We start from the raw sequence: 25,735 nt of genomic DNA, 5'->3' as shown, positions 1-25,735 counted from the left end.
TCGCTACAATTTACAGATCCCTGTGACAGGTACTCTGAGGAATTACCATTAACGAAAGTTTCGGGATTATCCTCGTCAATAATTCGAACAGAGGAATTTGATTGATGGAAACTCATGAGCTAAATTTAGCTATTTGTAATTTAAACGTAAGCTTTTCAAATAATCCTAGACTATGTAAAAATTTATGACCTACAAACAACAAATTTGATTTTACCTACTTAATCATCACAATTTAAATTATCCGATTGAGCTGCCCACAACGTTGCATTGATGCTTTGGATTTAAGTATTACAGGAGGTATAATCTCTTAAAACAGCACCAAGAGGTGAGTTGGTTTTCAAAAGTCCATGTTGTTGTAGGACGGGTTGATCTCTTGATGGTATTTTCTTGAGAAATCTTTCCCAGATTTTTATTCCACACGTGTTTAGTGTTAGTCTGTTAGTCGACGTTGGATGTATCTTCTATAGCATTAACGTCGCTTTTCACTTCTTGAGCCTTATTCTGGCAGCTCAGGGACGAGTGAATGATTGTGATCTCTCGGCCTTTGGCACGGGTGATGCAGCACACCTTTGTTGGTAAGGGATCCAGCTGACACCGACATCTAATAAATATCCTGATGCTGCTGGTGCTCTTACGTGATGGAGAGAGCATAAAGGATTGAAAAGGGATTTCTTGCTTCCCAATGCTGATGATGTTGATACCCATCATATCATACATGCAAATATGTATCTACATGATGATGCTGCTGGTGGCAATGTTCGGCGGGAAAGTTTATCAAAGTGTCATTAATAAAACGTCAGCCCGTTTTATTAACCAAAATCATGGACGTTCAAGTGTATGTTTGTATGTGTATGTGAGTGTGTATGAACGTTTTGTTTGCATGTATGTAGGGAAAAGACCATAACCGTCCCATCAAATTTCGAGGAAAGCTTTTGGCAACAGAAAACACGCTCAGCTAAATATTTAATGGATCAATAATTTTATCAACCAGTCAACAGGCACCACACAGATGAAAAGAATCAACAACATGCCAACGTTTCCTAATGGATACTGTTTCTTTCGTTTTTTTTCTATTCTTCTTGTTTTTCAGAAACGCCATTGTGGCTTTTGCTTCAAGTGGCGCCCATTCGAAATGAGCGAGATTTGGTTGTGCTATTTTTGCTCACGTTCCGAGACATCACAGCGCTCAAGCAGCCGATTGACAGCGAGGATACGAAGGGAGGTAAGAGTTTTCCGCTAGGGAGAGGTGGGGGTGGGTTGGCGAATCTCATTTCGCAGAATCCGTGCAGTGCATTAGTTTTGCAGAAAGCGCGTCGTCTCGTGCTGAAGGCACATCCTCAAATATGAGTTGTTAATTCGCATCTGCATAACTTCCCTCAGCCTCCCAGGGGTAATAACTATGCAAATCGTATTAGACTAACGGCTAATTGAAGCCATCCTATTATGGAGACATTTTTATCCCACAGAATATCGTTTTACTTGTTTTTTAATTTTGTCAATCTACTTTTCGCTGCTTGGCTTCACTATATTCTAACTTCTAATCCTTTACAGTTCTTGGTAAGTGGCCAAAGGGACGAGTTTCTTTACCGCCTCGAGTCTATTTCAAATATTATTTATTTTCTTTCACTCACTCTAAACTTTACTAATCACTTCTCTAGAGTTGGCTTCCTTACAATTTTTCCGCTTGTTTCAATTTTTGAATCTTTTTCGTTCGACTTTCAAAGACAAGTTTTAATTTTGTAAGATGATAATCACATTCTGCTTGTAATAAAATTCGATAATTCATTTTATTTGAAAATTTACAGTAGTTTATTCACAATCATTTCCAATAAATCATATGTATAACTTTAGATCATGTAGGAAATTAATTTATATTTATAAATTTATTCGAAAGATTTAAATGAGAACTAGCTTATGATAAATAAAAATCATAAGCTAGTTGTTCACGGCAGACAAAATTATCCTTCTCTTATAAATAAACAGAGCTTAGTACTTCTTCTATGTCAATCTCACATAAAAATTATTTTATTACATAAATACATAATTGTGAAACGCCTGACTATTCTTTAGCAGGAGTCTGTGGCCGAAAAGTAAGCACTAAGTTTTAATTTGGACTCATCAAAGTTCAATTTTTATTATGTTTTAGGTTGATTCTATAAGTTCATTATTTCCTTTTTTCGAATCCAAATGATTTGGGAAACTTTGATCACATTTGAAAGATTGAAATCGTGCAGAGCAGCGCACAAAATTTTAGTAAGGCTATGATCATTTAGAATCCTGGCAGTTACAAACGTGTGTATTTTAAAAACTATTCATTTTATCGAAAAACTTTTTATGGAGGAAATAAAGGTGTTGATATGATATTTGAACTAAAAATATAAAAAAATAATTTTCTATTGATTTCAAGAAATACTCTTACTTTATCATAAAATCTCTTTTTTTATCTTTGCACACTTTTTTCAGTCATGTATTGATCTATTATTTTTACCACAAAATCATGATATTTTTCACAAATTCACCTATAAAAACCAATTGAAATCTGGTTGGAACCTATTTATGAGTAGGCATCTCGAAGAATTTGACCGCTTAAATTCGGTTTTAACATAAATTTCCTGGCCCTTCAGAACACATCTGTCACATTGCGTAAAAACCGGTTGCACAGATTGCGATCCATAGAACTATTCATTTTAAGTTATTTGCTTGGTGTCTACTAGACAGGCAACACTTTTTGCCTGTCGGAAGCGGATTTACTGCATATTTAAGGGGTCTGCATTAAGTTTTCCCCAATAAATATAGACTTTTTACCATAGATAAGATCAACGGTTCTACTACAATGAACTTCGTGAGCATCCTAGAGTGGCTTCTTATACTTCTAAACCATTTAAGCCAAGAAAAATTTCAGAAAAAATGATCAGTTCATGAGTTTTTAAATCAAGAATTTCAAAGGCGATTGTGCAGAATTATTTTTATCATGTCTTTATACATCGGAAATATATCAGAAACACGTAATTTAAAAATCTGAAAAAATAGGAAAGACAGTGCTTTTTATAACCAACACAAAGCTGCTAAATTAACGCTAATAACGTAGCTATTACTGAAATAAAGTGCCCGGATTCTATATGATCAAAGCTTTATAAATAGGGAAAATTGAACTTTACTCACAAAACAAGCTGTAACTTTGTCGAATTTCACGTTTTCATATCAAAATTTGATGAGCTAATGAAAAAAAATAGATTTTAGTATCTGGACTAATTTTGTCAAAATCGATTAACGCGATCACAAATTGAAACGGTTTGAATGTAAGGTTGATTTCGGGGTAACAGATGATTTCATTCGTATAAACCAGTGGTTTTCAAACTTTTTCCACTAACCGCCCCCTTTTGTAAAATACTCGAGGTCAACGCCCCCCTGGGCAAATTTTTAGAAAATCTTAAAAAAAATGATAATCTGGATCGTTAAAATCCATTAGCTTTTGGCTTTGTTTTGTTGTAAGACTAATTCAAAATTCATTGAAATTTATTTGAAGCCCTCAGAGCTGAGTAGGAGTATTATAAGTGTAAAAATGGTCGATTTTGATTTAATAATGTCGAACGATTCTTTATATTTCAAACTTTATCCCGAAATTTTTCAGATTTTATTTACATACTATTTCTTTCGGAAGAAAAAGTTTTTTTTTTGAAAAAATGACCAAACATAACAACTAGAATGCTTGTTTTCTTAAAATTAGCGTTTTTGCACTTATACTTCATCTGTGCTTATTATTGCATAACATCCAGTTATAACTCAATTCTATGTAAAGTTTCCTGGACAATTACATAAGCTTTGTTTTGATATAAAAATATATATCTTGAATTTTGGTAAACAAAATTCTATTTTCACCAATTTATTAGCATTATTAGCTTAGCTTAGCTTAGCTTGATTGACTACTCACATCCACCTTAAATCGTAAAATCCGAAATGCTGTTCTACTATAAAGATGTTTGTATGAGAAAATAAACTTTAGATTTGTTGAAACTTTACATGTTTAGTTGAGTTGAGTTTTCAATTAAGGCAAAACGGTAATATTCAAAGAACAATAAATTATATATAGCATTTTGAAATCCACGATCGCTGGTGTGGCTCAGTAGAACGAATTCCACATCGCCAATTGTTGCTACTCCGTGATTGACCGAGGCCATCAATTTTGTACAAGGGTCAAAAGAATGGTACTTGGAATTAGCCCATTCTCAATGTCCAAAACTGATGCTCTCTCTTTGAACATCAATAACGGCGCCGGCCACGTCAATGGATAGTTAGGAAAAAAGAGAAAGGGATGAAAGACATAAATTTGCGCTTTAGGACCGAGGTCACCTCTGCATCCTAGCAAATAATTTAGTTAAGGAGATTGGGGAACAGGATATGATCTGGTGACACTTTTGACTGTGTTGTGATCTTAATGAATAAGCCATATATTTTCCTGCACTCCTACTGCTTGTGTAAATTGCAAGCTATAAACTCATTTTCTTTATACTTTACCTACAACTAAAATCACTTCTAACAAATTAACTTAGAAAAGATTTGAACGCATCGTTTGAATATAAGAACTCATCGCTATTATCTTCAACATTTTGGAGCACTTTAAAGATAAATGAAATTTTCAACATTTGTACAAAAATTTTGTTTTTTTAATGTAACAGAGGGAACTGTTTTCAACCTATGGCTAACTTTCACATTACATTACTTTATCGTTTTTTCAAGTCCGCTACTATTTTAAGTCATAAAGAAACTTCACCGCAACAATTTGAAATATTTTATGAAATTTAAAGCTTTCCTGAAGCACCACTCAAAGATTATCTATAAAAAAAAATTCCTAGCTCAATCCGGTTACAAACAACAACCAAAATTGTGATTATCGATCACTTGAGCATAACATAAAAAACATTCAAGGTTGCCACCGTATGACAAAAGATTTCTAGTATTTTAGTCCCTATACGCTGGCCACATTGAACCTGCATTGAATCTAGAGGATAATCTATCGTTTGTTAAGACATTTAAGATAAATAACAGCCATCGTCGTTTTTTAAAAGCAGCCTCATTTTCATGACATGTAATCAAACGTTTAAAAAAGTTACGTCAAGTTTTTGCCAAAAAGTTCACATCAGCAGGTATGTATTTGTATTTTTAATAACGACCGCAAAAAAAAAGTAAAATAGAAAAAATACTCAATCGGATCTACACGGCAAAGCTATGACTAAAGTATATATAAAAAGTATAAAATATAAATGAGGTAAAATAAAGGAACGGGCTCACCAAAAATGCTAAATCAATTTTCAATCCTATAGAATCTATAGATGTAGAGGAGTCCGTGGTCCGCCAAAACAGCTGCTCCAATCTTTGGGGGAAATAGGTGGGTTTTTCCGAAAATTCCGTTTCCATTGCTTGATTGGTTAGTTCAATTTTCTGGACTTTGATATTCTCTTCAATTTTTCGATGACAGAAAAAAGCGTCCTCCTCACTCGGCCACAGCCTACCAAGTCCTTCACCAATTTATTAGCATTATTTAATACTAACTTATTATCAAGTCGGGGAAATAACGAAAAAAATAGTATTTTTTCTTGATATCTGAATTTGAGTCCTGTTAAAAATTATGCAGCAAAAAAAATCTTTCATATTTTCTTTTCAAAAAATCTACCACTTAATCACAAATAACGCCTTTTTACACAGATTTTTTCGAATTTTTTTTGCGGATTTTTTGAGATAATACATTTGAAAGATTATCAAGCAATTTAATCTTTTTGAGTATATACCAAAATAATCTTACAAAACAAGATCAACATATAGAGAAAAATCCGAGACAATTTAAGAAAAAATCTTTTAGATACATTTTTAGAGAAAATTTATTTGAATCTTGAACCTTTTAGTTCTGTAACGTAATTTCATTGTTTTGCATCGAACTTATTCGTTATTATTTCTAATCTACGTTGTGTCGTAATTTGTGAAAATGTGAATTATGATCTCAACGCCCCCCTGAGCCCTTTCAATGCCCCCCAAATTTCAAAATTGAGCTCACCGCCCCCCTGGAAGCTCTCAACGCCCCCAAGGGGGCGGTAGGGACCACTTTGAAAACCACTGGTATAAACGAATGTATGATTCCATACATCCATAGATAGAAAAAACTACAAAAGCTTTACTATCAATTTCATCTTAGAACATCATAAAATTAAAATTTATATAAATTGAAAGCATGTTGAGAGTGAAAAAAGTCCATCTGCGAACTAGAGAACGTTAAAACATTAATATTAAACATACAGTCAGCGATAAAACTTAGTAACCAAGAAAAAATAGCACAACCATTTTGCTCAAATTCTTTATAAAATGAATGTTTTATGAAATAAACAACACTGACTGATACTAATTGAGTTCCTAAAAACTACCATCAAGTAGTGTTGATTAGACCCATCTTATTTCTTGTCAACCGAATTTAGTTAATAGGACCTGTGTAAGAAAAAGAGATGAATTCATAATAATTCAAAAATAAAACAGTTTATCTGCACTAAAAATATCAACGACTATTTGTTGATAACAAGCATTGTTGATAATATTGTTTGGTAATAATAAAAATATTTTTATTTTATTTTTTAATTTATTTTGTTTTTTTTCACTTTTTTAGTTTAAGAGTACAAGTTTCAATTCAAAAACATCAATTTTGAAAGAAACGACAGTCTGTCAAATTTGAAAGTTTGTGCGCTATTCTGCGCGATTTCTATTAAAAAACGATGAGATGAATTCAGAAGTATAAATGCAGGCGTTTTAATAAGTCAATTTCCATTCTTGTCTTCGTTTTTTATTTAAAATTACATAATCGTTACAACGTGGCAAGTAAACTTAGACCAAAAACGATGCACGAAAAGGGAACAGAATTAAAAACAGGTATTAGAAGAATATTCAGGATACAGATATTATGAGTCTTTCGAAAAGAATAAAAAAACAAACTATAGTCACTATTACAATATATTTATTTTCAAAACAAACACCAAAAGTAAAGAAAAAATTTACGAGCATCGCCAGACTGGGAAACTTTTGAACATGAAGATATCGCATTCCGATGATACCCAAAGTGGTCACTGTAGTAAATGAGGTAAAGAATAGTAATGAACAACTTAGTCAAATGTAACTTTACCGGTGAATAACATTAGAAATAGAAGAGAACTTTATTTAGTGTTTTAGCGCAAACGCTTCGGAAACTGTTAGAATGAAATGGTATATTGTCGAGAATTGAGAATTAATAAAGTGTAAAAGAGAGGCGAATATATAAATCGGTTGGATGAGGGTGCCGAAAATATACGAGAGCATTCTATCTGTGATTGTTGCTAGAGGTAGACGTGCAGAAATTGAAGATTTTAAACGCGATAAAATTCGTCACGACACAGGATACGACAATGGCGCAGTCGGTAGGATCATTTACTACATTATCCTTCTTCTCTATTCTGATTTTATTCAAAATTTTATTTACTCAATATATAAATTTATACAGTAGTATTCAAAAATCATGAACATTTCTAAAAATTTATCTATGAAACTCACAAAACTCATTCTTAAAATGTTTATTGAATTGATAAACAAAAATCTTATAATAATCGGTATCATTGCTACTCAACAATTAAATTCTCTTGATTTAAAATTAATATCAAAGAAATGCTTGATTTTATCATGCTATGATATTTCCTTTAACTTACTAAACTGAAATATCAATTGAGTAATATTGCAGAGAGCTTATAAATTGACATAGCTCAAAACAAAAACTTTTTTTTTTATTCAAAGCACTTTTTCCGATTTGTAAGTACTCTTGAAAAAAATGAGCAGACTTTTTACCACATGCTGTTATTTTATTTATTTTTTTTTTTATAACTTCAAAATCAATTTCGTAGTCTCCTTGATCTAATTCCTTGAATCTTATTACGTGCGAATTGGAAACGATTATTTATTCACATACTTTAATCGAGAAAAATTTTCATAGTTTAATACTGCCTTCTCAGATATGACACATTTCACAGCACGTCAAGGAAATGTAAACCTTTATTTCTTTTCAAAATAGAAATGAGTAAACAGTTGTTACATATCAGGTGAAAATAGGCATAAAATTAATATGCAGCACTCTTGAACACGCCTATTTTTGCTAGATCTTAAGGCAGCCACACAATACCGCGTCGTCCGTCGCGTCACGTCAGCTGTCAACGCCGTCGTTGTGTACTAAAACGCTGACGCGACGCACTCTACAATTTTCGCACCACAATATAGCGTCCACTGACAGCCCAGCAAACATTTTTGTAGGTACATTTCTCAACCAACTTTGCTATACGCTTCATATACATTATAAAATCATCTTATATAACTCGAAAAAACAGCATTTACGTACTAAAGTGGAGGCAATATACATAAATATTTTTAACTTCTGGCTTATGCGATAAGTGTTGCAAAAATTGGACGATATACAACACCTTTTACCGTACATCCTGACAGCATGCGAGAGAGCGCAAGTTTTGCTCTCAATGCATGCAAACCGTTGCCAGCGACAATATTTGCTGCTTCTCTCATTGGACAGTTTAACCAAACGGACCCTCTGATTTTTAGAAATCTGGTTGCACTGCTAATCGCAGAGAGAACAACAAGGTTGTTTTCTCACTTGAATCCCACACGCGGGAGACAAATTTGCAAACATGGCGCAATTTTGTCATATACGAGTCGGTAGACTTTAACTAACCATTTTTACGATCATTTACTTGGTTTGGTAAGAATTACGATTCGCATTAACATTGTTAACGAGTTGAGCTGACATTTCTAATGCGATGTTATGTTTGCTGGGAGGGCTGACAGGGAAATATTGAGAGAAAACTCGCAAACTCCAACGCAAAATGTTTCATTTATTTTTATTTAAAAAAAAACGGAAACCTACAAATCAAGTTAATATTTCTAAAAAACGCTTTATATGTAATTTCATCATTTCATCATTATCATTATAATGTTAAAAATAAATTTCAATGACGTTTTTCAACAAATGTGTATCATCGAAGAGATAAAATGACGATGATATGATTTTTGAATCTGTTTGTGTCAATCTTTGACGAAAAATATCAAATACGATTAGTTCAAACCCATGCTGACGCGCTTAAATTTTGATATTTTTCAAAACCAAAACGTCGACGCTCGAAAACGCTGCCGTTTAGAACAAGTTTTGCGTTTTAGTACAATGCCTTCGCTGACGCGACGCACCATTGTGGCGACTCAAACGGAAAATGGCATCCTCAAAATTAAATGTCAACGCGACGCGACGATCGACGCTGTATTGTGTGGCAGCCTTTACTCGCGCACATGGAAAAGCATCAGTCCAATGAAATAACATGCCCGCACAATGGGAGCAAAAAGTAATTCTTTCTCTCTTGAAGAAAAAAAATCCCTTGAGATCTGTCCAAAATGTTGGGGAGATTTTTGCTGCATCCTTCTCGCACTCATGCAAGCATATCCTCTTTCAACTATAAGACACATCAAAAAGCCATTTAAGAAACCCTATTGAGTTTCCTCGCTCTAGTTTGGAGTATTTATGCAAAATGGACATCGGTCTAATCATTCTCTTCATAGCTGATTTTTGCATATTATTAACGAACAATTTTAACTTTTGAAAGCTTGCCGGAAATGCTTAGATTTTCAAGAAACAATTTTGATAGAAAATCTTTTTTTTTTTTTACTGAAAATCTGAAACATTCAGATAATTCCAAATTGCAGAATCAACAAAAACATAAAATACATAACCTTTCATGATTTTTTTTTTTTATTCCAACTTTTCGACATTATCAAATGAATTTCCTACTCTTAACCTTTGAACAATCGTATTTTAAGTATCTCAGAAATCTTTGACCTTGTCCTTAGGATCAACAGATTTTCTATTCTTTTGTATTGTTTTATCTCCACATCTTGGAATCTTAGGATTTCAACCAAGAACCTAGATATTTTGATATGTTGACATCGATAAACTCGCCTCATTGCCTTTAATACGTTCTATTTTTAGTCATTAAAAAAGTCACTCGCTCATAACATTGTTTTGCTTATGACACAGAGATCTCTCGCTCTGTACTGTTTTCAAACAATTTTACGATTCTGATCATCAAAAACTTTTTTTTTCACCTGCACAATCCGAACCCAATTTTAGTTTGTTTTGTTCCATTTGCCCATTATCGTTTGCTAAAAGATAAAAAAAATTGCTTCAGGTCATAAACCGAAGAATTTTCATACTTTAGCAATGTATTTTTTTCCAATCTCAGGCTTCAAACCGAGATTTTTGAATTATAAGAAAAAGAAGGAACAAATAGATAGCATGGCCAATAATCGGATCATTTGACATACCAGAGTCTCTCGCTCTAACATTTTATTTATTCATTTTTTCAAACAGAGATCTCTCGCTCTGACTCAGAGTACTCTCGCTCTGTTTTACTGTTTTCTGCAAGTGACTTACTTTCCTCAGGCTTCAAACCGAGAATTTCAATCAGAGAAAACTCCCATTATTTCTTGTATAGAGTTCTCTCGCTCTATCTCAGAGTGCTCTCGCTCTGTTCTTTTCTCATAAATTTATTAGTTTCTTTAACCGCGTGGCCTTGCTTAAATATTTGTTTTCTTGATCTTAGGAAACTTAAAAGCACTGTGAAAACTCCCGTTTCACTGATTTCACTATAACCATCAATTTACCGAGCGGTTGCGGAAGCTGCTACGCCATTGTCGTATCCTGTGTCGTGACGAATTTTATCGCGTTTAAAATCTTCAATTTCTGCACGTCTACCTCTAGCAACAATCACAGATAGAATGCTCTCGTATATTTTCGGCACCCTCATCCAACCGATTTATATATTCGCCTCTCTTTTACTCTTTATTAATTCTCAATTCTCGACAATATACCATTTCATTCTAACAGTTTCCGAAGCGTTTGCGCTAAAACACTAAATAAAGTTCTCTTCTATTTCTAATGTTATTCACCGGTAAAGTTACATTTGACTAAGTTGTTCATTACTATTCTTTACCTCATTTACTACAGTCACCATAACAAGGGGACCAAAGGAAATTCCGTTCCGTTTCGAACTATCATTGTCCGGATCCACAAGTCATTGCATAAATCTGCCTTCGTTGTAGGGTAGGTAGATACTCTAGATTTCGACAGGAGCTAGTTTTCGACAAATTTTTAATGAAAGGCTTATCTTTCTATTTGGTGGCTCAAGCTATCTATGTACATATTTTTTTTTATTTTTGTTCTCCCAGTTTAGTATACGTTGAATATAAAAATTATTATAAATAAGCTGTTTAATAGTAGTAAATCAATAATTGAAAAGTAACAATCTAAAACACCTGTGAAATTCAATGCTATCGACCAAATAAGATTGTTTTAAATCATGAAAAAACTCCCCTTTTATTCGAATGAAAGCAACATAAAATGAATCAATAGATAGATAAGGTTCTGAAATCAATCTTCTTGGTAATTTATTTCATATTTTTGCTAACATTTTAAGAAATTTCAACTGTTTTTTGAGCTGTCGAAAACTAGCACAGAAAATTCACCTAATAATCCATTTTTCGACACCCATCTACCTGGGTATGTTTATACTGTTTCCATGGTGTGAAAAAACGCCGTGAAGTAGACAAGCAATCCAATATGCAAAATTTCGTATTCCTGTGCTAACTAAGGAGGTGAAAATGTTCTTGTCGAAAACTAAAACTTTTGTGTCGAAAACTAAAATTGAATGTCGAAAACTAGATCATCGAAAGGTTTTAGTAAAAGGATAATAAAAACTTTTTCTTTAAACTTTCGATCAATAAAAATGGTAGAGAATGAAGAAAAAAGTCTGATTCATAGAACTAATCATATTTGAGATGAAAAACTTGAGTCAATTAATATATTGACATGGTTTTTCTGACAAAACAAGCAAAAACTGTCGAAATATAGGTATTTTACCCTAATCGTAAAAAAAATTAATCAATTTTAAAAACATATTTAACTCGTTTAGGTTTCAATTTTACTTTAGAAAACTATTAAGATGCTGGAGCTGCGTCTTGGAACGAAGATATTCGGTTTCCGAACATTGACTCGACTGGCAGTAAATGGCCCCATTCAAACAATTTCGTTTAATTTTAAATCAAACAGATACACTGTTTGTGATATAAATTTCAGGGGTCTTTAGATTTTTGCATCAAACAGAAAAAAGATTTATTTCTTTTCGCTTTTTGAAAAAAAAAAAAGACTAAAATTACATCAAAAGGAGTGGAAAATTTGATCTCTTATAAATTACACTTGTGAGAAAATAGATCACTCGTGTTCTAGATTCCGTATACTTTTACAATTCTTTTGCTGTTTAAAGAAGCATTCACCACAAAATTCTTCAATCTTTATTTTCAACTTAAGAGGTGCGTTTTAAAAGTTTCCTTCCTGAAAGTTTTTGGACTAATGTCAACAAATTGTTCCTGGTTGAATGACGAAAGCGTCGATTGTAGGTTATAAAATAGAAACGCAACAAGTGTTGCTTCTGTTTGACGTCGTCGTTTAGGCACAGGTAGAAGATATATTTATGTATATGTACCTTCAACAGATAAAAAACATGCACATCGGAAAAATCGTAACGTAAGTAGAGCAGAGCCCGTACGTTGATAAAGATTTTGGGAAGGCCTCAATATGGCTACTTACCCACCTGTCTATTCATTCCGGTGGTGGCTAGACTAGGGTTACCATACGTACTCTTTTAAGAGTACATGTACTCTTTTTCGATCGAAAAATGGGCGTACTCTTCTTTTTGTGAAATTTTACCAAATGTACTCTTTTTTTGTTGAAAGACATTTGATCAGAAAAACCGACGTTTTTCTTCCATTTTATGAAGGTGTTTTACAACTGATTCAAAAACTACGAAACCAATACAGCTTACAGCAAATTACTTTAACATTTTGTTCTAATAATTAATCATGCATTTTAAGTCGTTATAAACAGTGAGCGCAATAAGCGCCTTTGAGTATGCAAGCAGTAATCAATATGCACAAAATTTAGGTATAGTACAGGAATATTTTAAAAGAAAATATATAATTGTCATGTAAGTCACATCACTTCCAAGACATTAACAATTTTGATTGAATTGAAATGTCTCGATGCCTCTGATAGCACGAAATACATACCGTAGAACCCTGCTTATCCGAGCTATTATGTTCATTCAAAATCCATGTAAAAATGTGTTTTATCATCGTGATATATTGTTAAAGTATTAAATTTTGAGGAATAATTTTCTTAATGGGTTAAATTCCTTAAAAAAACGGTTTGAACGGTAAAATTGACATTTTAGGCCAGTTTAAAATCTGAACTTGCCAGAAACGCCAGGAAAATAATAAAATAAAATCTATGTACATATTTAAGAACCGAGCTATGCGCCTGAATGATATGCAAAACAAGAGCAAAAGGATTGGGTTTATCAATGTATTTCGTTTAATCCGAGGTTTCACTTATCCGGGATGGTCCCTCCCCTCATTACCTCGGGTAAGCCAAGGAATATTGAAAGAAGGTAGTGCCGAGAGCCATATTGGATTTTTTTCGTGACGTCACTGTTGCCAAGCTGTCGAAGGTTTATACTGGTAAAACTCAAATTTCAAAGTTAAACACATTAAAGAACTAAATTAAAATCCAATTTGATTCGGATTATGTTGTAAGGCCAATAGTTGATTGTGCTATGAGGTTTCTTTGTGTTTAATAGACTGCAGTGTGTATTATTCTTGAATTTGTAATTGAATGCACAGTCATGCTCTATGTGAAACAAGCAAAAATAATAATTTTCCCCTTTCAAAAGGTCTTATTGGTAGTTTATGGCAGTGCACCTCATCGTCATGATTTGAATCTAACATGGTGTACCATATGAATTTCTAATATAGAACAATTAACCCCAATAAAACCATTGCAACCTTGGTTTACTAAATTCCAATAAAAGATTGTGGTTGGATTCGAAAAATACTAATTTTGGTTATTTTATTTTACCAACGATTCAATCCTAACTGATTTCAACATTTATAAGCAAAATTTTGAACTAATTATCAAGTTTTGTCAATTGGAGTTAGGATACCACAGCAACTTCAATCGTCTGAATTAAAGCAAAACAACTACTACATTCAACTTTTTTAGTATCAGTCTTGAAGAACAATAATATTTCTAGAATTGTGTGCCTTCAAAGTTGAAAAAATCTTCAAATTTTTTCAATTGCTAACAAAAAAGGAAAACTTTCCATATAAATCAACAGATTACTGGCAACAGTGACGTCACAGGCGGTACTAATACTAAAGCAAGGCTGCCTCGGCACTACCTCCTTTAAATATTCCTTGGGGTAAGCGAGGTTCCACTGTAAAACCTTTTGCATACCATCCGAGTGCACAGCTCGGTGAATATATGGATCTTGTGTCAACCTGATGGCTGGGATAACGCGGGAGCTCAGAAAACTGGAGTTCGGCTGAACGGGGTTCTACTGTTCAACGTTTCTCCTGACTTCTGGATAAATGATCTCAATGTACTCTTTTTGGTGTCGCGGTATATGGTAACCCTAGGCTAGACTTGAAGCAGCTGCTTCCACGAGCTCCCAAACTGGATCGGTTTCGGGTTCCCCAATTCAGAAGCCCTAGGATGTGGAGGGAGAAATTCGGGTTGAGTTTCGGGTAGCGCAAAATAGTAAATTCGTCCGTACGATGCTTGTGGATATTTGTTTATACATATAACACAAAACAAGGCTCTATAGAGAGCGGATGAATGAAGCAGAAGCCGCTTGCCATTTCCCGTGTTGATGTTTGAATCTTCCCTATCTGTTGCTCCTGCAGGCTGTCTGATGATGGCTTTCGTTCCGTTCCACTCAATATCGACCATGTTTGTCACGGAGCATGCAAACTGCTTCCGCTTTTTTGTTTGATTTGTAGTTTTTTTTCCCTGTCATCTCGTGCTGAAAACGGTTTGTTTTCCCGACGTGTTGAAATGTGCTGATTATTTAATGATGATTTTCAGCCGCAATTCTGTCCTTATCAATTTGTGCAAATTATATTGACTTAAGTAGAGCATTATGCTCATGAGTGGTTTGTGTTCCAGGAATTGACTAGCTCTGTACGTATGTACATCCCAGATTTGGAACGCTGCGTTACCAAAATTAATGTATGATGTTTCGGGGAAGTTATAAAAAATTGAAATGTATCCAGAAAATTCTTTAAAATTTTTTTTTGAACCCTTAATTTTTCATTTTCTGCTCAAAGTTACCAAGTTAAGTATTAATTCCAAATTATTCTTTCCTAAAATCTTGAAGTGATTTTGCATACAGTAAAAAGCTTAAACCTTCCGTAATTTCAATTATAATAGTTCATTGAAAATACTTTTAATTAGGGAAGAGTCGGGTAAGCAAAAACCATACACAGCAACAAATAAAAGGTGTAAAATTACGGCAAATATCCTGTAAAAAAAGGAGCAGAACATTTACCGTAAATTTACAGGACGAATGTGTAGGGGAGTATGAGGATACTTGATCCCCTTTTCTTATTTTCATCATATATTTTTGAGAAAATTTAGCAACTCGCCGTCTTTTGCATTTTCTGACAGCTTGTAATTTCAAGTTAATATGCTCCAAAATATGAATTCGTACATGAGCTCGAAGCATTTCCGTGGGAATGAAAAAATTATGATATTTTTAAAGTTACAGGGGACTTGATCCTTCACTAACGGAAACTTGATCCGTTATACAGAATGCCCTGTGCCTAGACAAAAATCTAATAAATTTCGAAGATAAAGGGTCCGTTGACTATTTCTTGCCACATTAGTTTTAATTTCACAGTTTGTAAGTATCGGACAAAGAGAATTATAAAACTTTGTCTTCTACCCTAGAGTAACTGCATACTCTCAGGCGCAATTTTCTAGTTTTTAGATAAATACAGTATTCTTTGCCCTTTTTAACAGATAATTATTCGATAAACATTAACTTGGTCATACATTAGTAATTTCATGATAACCAATGATTACGATGAATTCAGATGAAAAATTCATCTTTTTGGACTCTAGGGATCAATTATACCCATTACATACATTTTGGAAGACTTCTTCTTAAAAAAATTGAGAGTTTACTATTGTTTGAAAATATGGCATTATGAAGATCATATTATACTCTAATGATTGACATATTGGAATAAATGTTTTTAATTATAATTTTTTCATGTGAAAAACATTCAAAAGTGATAAAAAAGATCTTCATATCACATTTTGTATAAATTTTCAAACAAAGTTCAATAACTCGAAAACAAAAATTTCTAAAATTTGTAAAGATTACAACTTTGTTTTTTTGTTCTGTTTGGTACATTTTTTAGAACATTTGACATTTGTAAGAAAATCCGGTTTCGAGATATAGAGAAGGAATCAAGAATCCTCATTCATCACCTCCCACCCCACCCGCTTTTAGGGGAGAGTGGGGATACTTGATCCCCTTTTCTTATTTTTACCATATCTTTCTGGAAAAATTTAGCAACTCGCCGTTTTTAACATTTTCTGACAGCTTGTAACTTCAAGTTTCTATGCTCCAAAAATTAAAACGATTGTTTAACCCAGCGGTCGGAACCGTGGTAAATTACCCCAAATGGGGTAAAAGTTAAATTCTTGGGGGTAACCGTGAATATTTTGAGAGTGAAAAGTGCATATGGGGGGTTATGGAGGGCATAATATGAAGATGAAAAATAGAATTTCGTTTTTTTTGTTCTTCGTCATGGGGTAATATCAACACAAATAAAAATGTTTTGGGGTAATGATTCAAAAAGTTCCCCGACCCCTGAACCCGTAGATGAACTAGAAGCATTTTCGTGGGAGTAAAAAAATTGCGGTTATTCTGAAGTTAGGGGAAACTTGATCCCCTATTAAAAAAGATTTGATATTTCGTTCAGGAAACCCTAATCCTTGTATAAAAATCAAACAAAACCCCAAGATAGGATGTTAATTGACTATTTTGGTCATTTTTGTTCTCATTTCACAATTCATAGCTGACAGAAGAAGAAAATTCTATAACTTTGTCTCAACGCAAATGACATTGCATACTTAAAGGCGCTATTTTTTATAATTAAGAGAAAATTAATTATTTTAGCCCTTTTCTCCAGACAGCTGTTGGATAAATATTAGTTTTTGGAGAAATATTAGTAATCTCGTAATCAGCAATGATAACTATCAATTCAGAAGAAGAATATGCCGTTTTTAACTCTAGGAATCAATTGGACTCATAATCAACATTTTAGAAAACCTTTTTCTGAAAAAAAGTTGAGAGTTTTCCATTGCTTTGAATGTATGGCATTATGAAGTTTATATTATGCTCGATCAATTGGAACAAATATAATTTCACTATGTAAGCAACATTTTAAAGTGATGAAAAGAGATCTTCAAGTTACATTTTGTGAAATTTTTCAAATATAGTTCAATTATTTTGCAAGCATTGTTATTTTGCTCTTTTTGGCACATTTTTCCAGAACATTTGATGTTTGTAAGACATTCCAGTTTCGAGATATAGCTAAGAAATCAAGTATCCCCAGGGATCAAGTATCCTCATTCTCCCCTACTGTTATATTGAAGCCATAATTTATCGTATCTTCAGAATAAAATCATTTTGATGAAAAAGGCAACGTGAAACATATCAGTCAAACAAAATATCTCGTTTGTGGGTCGCAAGATTTTGAAAAACAGTTTATTCAGATTAAACTGCTAAAGGCGGTAGAAATTTTCCACAAATACCTACCTACTTTCAACGATCAAATCAATGTTGCAAGTCCCCAGAGCCATGACGATGTTTTTGTTCTCGAAGTTGCGAAATGGTTTTCCCAGATGGACTGAAATAATTGAATTCCAATTTATCGGAAAACTAACCTTTCAACTGTAAATAGATCGCACCAAATGTCGTGCTGCATCTTTCGATGAACAGTAGGATAACATGATGACTACCGGGGTTTTATGGGCGAGCATCGATGATGAATCTTTAATGTTGCCGTCATCTGGGCGGGAGCAATAAAATTGGTTCATGGCGGGTCACTGGCCGGTCATGATTCTTCCTAACCCAAATGATGAGAATCATCTGTTTAAAGAAATGTAGTGCGGATAATTCCGGGTAGAGGATTTAAGATATCGATCTAAATATGTTCAGCTTGCTTGGTATTTTAAGGAGTTTTCAAATCAATTTTACAGATTTTCTCATGATTGGCGGGTTGGGAATAACATTCGAAATTGTCTATCAAAAGTGTAGGTAATAGTACGTAGTCCCGTCAGGAGGAAATTGCAAACAATTCCGGTCCAAAATTCTGGAACGGTCGAGCAAATTTCCTTCAGAAGTCTTTTATCGCGGTAACTGCTGGGACCATTTTAATTATCATCGCCACCATTCGTGCTTGCTTGTAGATTTAAGTAAAGAAAACAACACAAAGATAATCCTAGCCATTTGTAAAATGCTTCAACTTTATTTTGAATTCCAACGTTCTTTTTGCCTTTTCGGGTGCCTTTAAGATTCTAATCGTCATTTTCTTTTCCGGTTCTTCTCCATTTTTATTCTTTTGTCGTTGCCCATCATCGATGGTAAAGGTCTGTCGAAATTTGCCAAGCTGGCCCGATCCGTAACCAGAAGCCGTCAATTCAGCGCTCATCTGCCTGCGCTTAAAGATCCTACAAAGCAATCAAATCTAGCTCATGTAAGTACAAGTTTAATAAATCTTTTATCAGAATTTATTTTTTGAAATACGTTGCTAGTTTCATGAGCAAGATATTAAAAATGTCATAAAACTGCCCGCCCCCCTACCTTTTGGCAACAAAGTTTAATTTTGTTTTGTTTTTAACTTTTAACCAGTTCGTACACCAAACCTGTAACTAGTTTAACATTGTTGAATAATGTGCTCTGATACTCTCCTTGCAAAAAGTGTTAAATTTAAAGGAAGCTTAAATCGGTATAAACATCTCATCTAAATTAATGCCCTCATCAAGCTTCTCCTCTAATGAAAGTTTTGTCGAGCAGTGGGCCAAGCTGGTCCCATACATTTATTTTGGCGCTCTCTGGCCCGGAGATTTTCACCAATGATGTTAAAAGCCCTTCAACCAGCATCTATTATTCAGCTGTTATTATAGTCGTCGTCGTACATCCCGGTTTGAATTTTGAATAACATTTTATCCTCCGACACCCTCTCGTCCCCGTTTATGATCCTTATTTTCTTTTATTTTCCTTCTCCTACCATGTAACTAATTCTTGTTTTACGTTCTACTTGGTTCTCCGCCTTACCACGGATCGAAAATCCGGGAAACCTAACATAACTTCATGCTGCTCGCTACGCCTCACATGGAAACATCTCAACCCGGACGACTTGAACTCACTACAGATGATGTCATTAAGTGCCGATGTTATGCCACAATATCGTCAAGAAGCGCCAAAAACACCGCCGCATATACTATTGCATTATTGTGCATTTAAAGCAATCTGGGATTGGGTGATATTGTGTTTAACATTTTATACAGCAATTATGGTAAGTAAAAAATACGCCTTCAATTATGCAATCTACCATTCAAATCCGTTAGAATACAAAAAATAAGCTTTCGTAAATTCAGGTTTCGTTTCACTTTCTGTTTGACTCTCACGATCAAAACATTGTGGTTGTTTATATGTTAAGCAATCCACAAATCAGTGTTCCAAATTTAAGTTTAAAAATAGGTAGGGGAGAATGAGGATACTTGATACCCTTTTTTTTGTTTTCAACATATCTTTTTGAGAAATTTAGCAACTTGCTTTTTCTGACAGCATTTGTATCGTGTTTTTTTTACAAGATGGAAATTTGACCTCAAACCATAACAGCCGGGTGTTTGCTGCCGTGAGTGGGTTCGTACCACTAAAACCACCTTGGGCTTCGTGTGCCAGATGTGCCCCTTGGTTTCATCCTATGATACTACATCAAGGGGTAGGCTGTGCTCATGCACTTATACATCTCACCCTTTTCCTCTTTCTCAATTTTTCCTCAATTTCTCCTTGATCATCGTTCTGCTCAATCCTTTTTCTCCTTCTCCTTTTCCTCTATCGCCAACTTCACGGAAGACCCCGAAACGTGTGCCGGTTAGGTAACGTTTTCATAATAGCTCACGCCCGTCACAGCATCCACTATCCCGGGAACCTCGAAACGTGTGTCGGTAAGGTAACGCTTTCAAAGTAACTCGTGCCCGTCACAGCAACCACTTCCGCAGGATTTCTAACCACTAAGGCATGGCCGATTGAGAAACTACCAAGCTAGAATCCCGACACGACCACCCCGAATGGTATCTCCGCTTCCTTTTGCTGCAGGAAAGATCGTAGCTGAGTACGTGAGACCTTTTAAGTCCCACCACACGTATGAGTCCAGATTAGGGTTATACCGCGCCCTAAGATCGCGTTGCTTTTGAATTAAAGTGTCATTAGCTTGTCAAATTTGGTTGACTATCTCGCTCTCTCCGTTCATCATCTTTCCTGATTCTTATCAGATCGCGCATGATTTGCGAGATTTCGTCGACTATAGCACGCCACGGCTGTTCGTCCCGACACATTTCACTCACTATGTGTTCAGCGTTCAAATTCTGAAGTTGTTGACGCCTTGAATTGAACCTGGGGCAGACAAAGATAGCATGTTCTGCCGATTCCTCCGTCTCTACGCATTCCGGGCAATAAGACGAGCTGATAAGCTTAAACCGATGAAGGTATTGCTTAAAGCACCCATGACCCGAAAGAAACTGCGTTAGGTAGAAGTTGACATCTCTATACTTCCGATTTACCCAGTCTGAAAGTCTCGGGATTAGCCAATGCGTCCATCTTGCGTTGTTCGATGCGTCCCATTGCTCCTGCCACTTGAGCATTGACGCTGTTCGTTGAATTTTACGCACTCCTCTAACAGCTCTTGCTTTGTAACATTCCATATCCTCCGCCAGAATTATGTCGATGGGAATCATGCCCGCGATGACAAAAGCTGCATCTGCTGATATGGTCCTGTACGCATAGGAAACTCGCATGGCTATCAACCGATGTGTGCTCCGTAATTTGGATCTGTTGCGCTTTACCTCTATCGCGGAGCTCCAGGCCGCTCCTCCGTATCGTAGTTTCGACAGTGCTACGCTCGCAAGGAGACGTCTCTTGCTACTCATTGAACCATGGCAGTTCGGCATAATCAGGCCAATGAATCTATGACTTTCGAAGCACTTTCACAACAGTATTTCACATGCGCACGAAAACTTAAGCGATGGTCGACTATTACTCCAAGGTATGCTGCTGTTCCGAAGATGTCGTGTGCCCTTCAACTGTAATCTCCATGTGCGGAAAAACTCTTTTGTTGGTCACGAGCAGAACTTCAGTTTTATGGTGAGCTATCTGAAGCTTAACTCCCTCCATCCAGATGCCAACCCTTTCTACGGACACCGTTGCAAGGTCTTCTACCTCCTCAATTGTTTCGTCAGTGATCATGAGCACGATATCGTCAGCAAATCTGACTATCTGCACGCCTGCTGGTAGTTTCAGGGTTAACACCTCATTGTACATGGCATTCCAAAGCACAGGTCCGAGTTTGGAACCCTGTGGAACACCCGCTGTTAGAGCAGTAGATCGTAACCCAGTTTCGGTTTCGTACGTAAGGATTCGATTTTCGAAGAAGCTTCCTATTATCCTGCAGAGAGTATTGGGAACAAGCATCCTGTGAAGCGCTTTGGCAATCGCTTCCCAGCTGGCATTGTTGAAGGCATTCTTAATGTCGATCGTCACAATGGCGCAGTGACGAACACCTGTCCGCTTCTTTTTATATGCGCGCTTCGCGTACTCTGTCACCATACGGATGGCGTCCACCGTAGATCTCCCTTTCCGAAAACCGAACTGTCTGTCCGACAGTCCACTTACGCCTTCTGTGTAGATAATAAGTCTGTTTAATATTATCCTCTCAAGTAGCTTACCAAGGGTGTCCAGCAGACAAATGGGTCTATATGATGATGGATGCCCTGGGGGTTTCCCAGGTTTCAGTAGTAGCACCAACTTCGCCGTTTTCCACGAATTGGGAAAAGATCCCTCGTTGAGACCCTTTTGTAGCACCACTTTGGTCTGTACCGCCACCTTCAGCACTGCATTTGGGATTCCGTCCGGACCAGGGGCCTTATTCACCGGAAGTTTCTTAGCGATAGCCACAAGTTCTTCGTTCGTTACTGGCTCGATGTCGTGGGCACCCGCGTCGTACGGGGTAAGTGGCCACTGCGTCGGGCCATGCGGCGGGAAAAGATGTGCAACGATCTCTCTCAGTTTTTCAGGACACTTTTCGGTCGGCGACCTTGGGCCACCGAATCTCGCCAGTGCAACTCTATAGGCTTGGCCCCATGGGTTATCATCTACGCTCTGGCATAACGCTCCCCGATCAGGAGGGAAAAACAAAATTATATCAAAATGAGATATTTTGATACTTATTTTTTTCTATCTAAATGAGTTATAATTCAGTACTCGTAGGATGTTAAAATATCTCAAATTATATCAAAAAATCTATACGATCATAGTTAAATTATATCAGTTTTTGATATGCTCCTATCAAGATTATATCTGGTTCAGATAGCATAGTTTGATATTGGACAGAACAAAACCTTTAAAAATTATTACTTATCAAGATATGAGTGCTTCGAGAAAACTTTCTAGTGGAAGGTCAATAAATTACATTATTTGATAAAACCATGCCCCATTTTTAGTTTCCCAAAAATTTGATTCAAATTTATAAATCTGTTGAGCGAAACTCGTTAATGTAAGGTTTGAGCCGTTGACTTCGATGTCCGTGTTTCAGAAAAAGCTGTACGTATATCAAAATACGATATAATCATTTTATTTTAGGACAATCCGAAAAAAAATCTTGATCATTGAATATGAGCCCAACCCCAGAAACTTAAAATCGAAAATTTGGTGTACTTAATTATAACTGAATCAGATGTAAATATCTTGGTGAGATACGTTTGAGTTATTATTTTGATATGCTCTCCTGATCGGGTCTGTAGCAGTTTTCTTTGCTTGTTTTAATAGCTCGCTTAAGTTCCACCCTGGCAGATCGGTAAACGGCACCTCTCGTTTCTCTATCGGCTTCGTTTCTCGCCCGTTGAGCTCGTCGCCTGGCTTTTAGACAGCTAGTACGAAGCTCAGTTTTTTCTGAGGTCCACCAGTAAGCTGGTCGTCGCCACCACTTCGGTGTATTCCTTCTGGGCATGGTCATTAGACTGAGTCGATTTGGGGTCATTCTTGAATTTCTCAAACCCTGAGGTCTAAAAAGCTTCGTCTTGATCTAAAACTCATCCATGATTTTTTGCAGAATTTTTAAGTAACGTGTTCATGAGTAAATTTGAACTTTTAGGTTTGTATGGGCAAATTTAATATTTTGTACTGAAAAATCAACATTATTTTTGTTTCTTCTTTGGAACCGAGCCAGCTGATGGTTTTTGTGCCAATTTATAAATTTCCTAAAGGAAATTTCCCGCTGAACAACTTTGTTGGAGACACTAACTTCCTATCTTATTAGGCAAAAAAGTTATTAGCTGTTTAATAGGGGTATGTCTTTTCGCATTGATAAACAATAAATTCAATTGACATCCTGCAGGGTGCCTAGCGAGGCCTATCATGACTACTTTTCTTGCAATACTTCGCGAGGCTCCAGCAGTGATGTCAATTGAATTTATTGTTTATCAATGCAAAAAGACATACCTCTGTCAAACAGCTAATAACTTTTTTGTCTAATAAGATACGAAGTTACGGTGTTCTTCAAAGTTGTTCAGCGGGAAATTTCCTTTAGGAAATTTATAAATTGGCACAAAAACCATCAGCTGGCTCGGTTCCATAGAAGAAACAAAAATGATGTTGATTTTTCAGTACAAAATATTAAATTTTCCCATACAAACCTAAAAGCTTAATCTTACTCATGTAAACGTTACTTAAAAATTCTGCAAAAAATCATGGATGAGTTTTAGATCAAGACGAAGCTTTTAGACCCCAGGGTTTGAGAAATTCAAAAATGACCCCAAATCGACTCAGTCTAATGGTCATGTCGCACACCGCTACCATCATTTTCGTCAGCTGCTCAGCATTACGGACCTGCGATGCTTCCTGAATGTTGATACCTTCGGTGCACACTTCCTTATCGAAAACTTTGGTCTTCCATCTCCGCTCATGGATTGGCAGTTGCCTTACTGACACCGGATTTCGGTCTCCTACGCTATAACGTATCGCCTGGTGGTCGCTGTCCAATTTATGTCAGTTTTTAGTGATGGGCTCGCAAAGATGATATCTGGCATTCCATGCTTGCGATAGGTGCTGGTAGATTCAGTGTTGCAAAGCTCAACCTCCAGTCTCGCGAAGGAATCTAGCAGACTGTGCCCCTAAGATTGTTGCCCCTACTACCCCAGTTAACCGCCCAAGCGTTGAAGTCTCCTGCTATCACTACAGGGGCCCTTCCTGTCAGTTCGTGAGTGAGTTCATCCAACATTGTGTTGAACTCCCCGATCGTCCATGCGGTTCTAAAGTGCCCCACTGACCATCCAACTTCTTCACTCCCTGCCGTTAGTAGAATGTTGGCCGCTGTTGGCGAGAGACGAATCGTCGCAATCTGCATTCCACCATACGTCTTTCTCAGTTTTGTAGCTACTGATTCGTTGCTCATACCAGGTACGTTGTGCCTTCTTTCGCTTCCACGATAAGGGCATCACCCCTGGACAACACCCGTTGAGGTTTTGGTTTTGGGGGTGGCTTCATGACGACCTTTCTTTTTGTGCTCTCCTTCCTATTACGAACCATTCGCCAGCCTTCGCACTACTTTCTCCGTCTGCACCCATCCTTTTTTTTTTGGAGGAATCGTTTACGACGGGGGAGTCGCGATCTCTTTTCGCGGTTCTTCTCGGCTTGGACTCCTTCGAAGATCCTGAGAAGCAACTAATTTTACTTCCTCCAATCCATTCTCCGCAGCCTCGGCTTTCCGCACCAGCTCTGTTCGTTCCTTGATGGCTCTGCAGAAGCACCACCAATTTCGACACCCAGGTCTTGATGTGCGTGTGCACGTTGTTGGCACTTCGCACAAACTCCTGCATCTTGTCGACCATGTCGGCTGCCTCCAAAAGGCCACATTTTTTGATGCTCCTTGGTGCACCTCTTCCTGCGACTGGGACCTACTCCTCTTGCTGGGAACTACTGAGGTTTTCAGTGGACCCATCTGCGGCCGGACTTCTCCCCGCTTCCTTGACAACCTCCCTGCCAATCTCCTTTCCTAGCTTTTTTACTACTTTGCTTAGTAGAGGAGACCTAAGGAGTCCTCTCTTTGCAAAGACCTCTGTCTGCGTTCTTCTACCTTCTCCTCCTTCGTCCGAGCTAGCGTCAGTTATCTCGAAATTCCTTCTGTTTTTGGTGTTGTTGTTGTTTTGGTTCATGTTTAGTCCCACGAGTAGCTAGGGAAATATACGGTCCACTGCGCCAGTGCCCTGCTTTAGCGCAGTAAGGACTTCATTACTGTGGGGTGCGTCCTGGTGCCCCACAGGTTACTGTTTGCGACTGACACATTTTCGACCCGCCATCCTTCCACCTCATCAGCACGGTCTTTCGCATAGAGACGTTTTCACACTCCCATGAGCGGCACACTTGGGCAACCTTGGGTCGTTGTATCCAATAAGTTTCAATAGAAAAGTCCGAGTTCATTGCGTATTTCTTCATCT

At 36.4% G+C, this 25,735-nt stretch overlaps 1 protein-coding gene across 2 annotated transcripts in view; it reads left to right on the top strand.

Moving 5' to 3' along the window:
* LOC129755746 (potassium voltage-gated channel protein eag) overlaps positions 1-25,735 on the top strand; it is a 48,409-nt gene that overhangs the window by 9,254 nt on the left and 13,420 nt on the right. For both annotated transcript variants that reach the window (XM_055752374.1, XM_055752375.1), the window contains exons 3-5: positions 1,091-1,222; positions 18,611-18,717; positions 19,396-19,539. In XM_055752374.1, coding sequence (XP_055608349.1) covers positions 1,091-1,222; positions 18,611-18,717; positions 19,396-19,539 — 383 coding nt within the window. The remainder of the gene's footprint in view (positions 1-1,090; positions 1,223-18,610; positions 18,718-19,395; positions 19,540-25,735) is intronic.

This window comes from Uranotaenia lowii, chromosome 3 (genome assembly GCF_029784155.1).
Source record: "Uranotaenia lowii strain MFRU-FL chromosome 3, ASM2978415v1, whole genome shotgun sequence".
Classification (NCBI taxonomy): domain Eukaryota; kingdom Metazoa; phylum Arthropoda; class Insecta; order Diptera; family Culicidae; genus Uranotaenia; species Uranotaenia lowii.
Note: the sequence above shows the minus strand (reverse complement) of the source record. Positions and strands in the feature narration are given on the sequence as shown.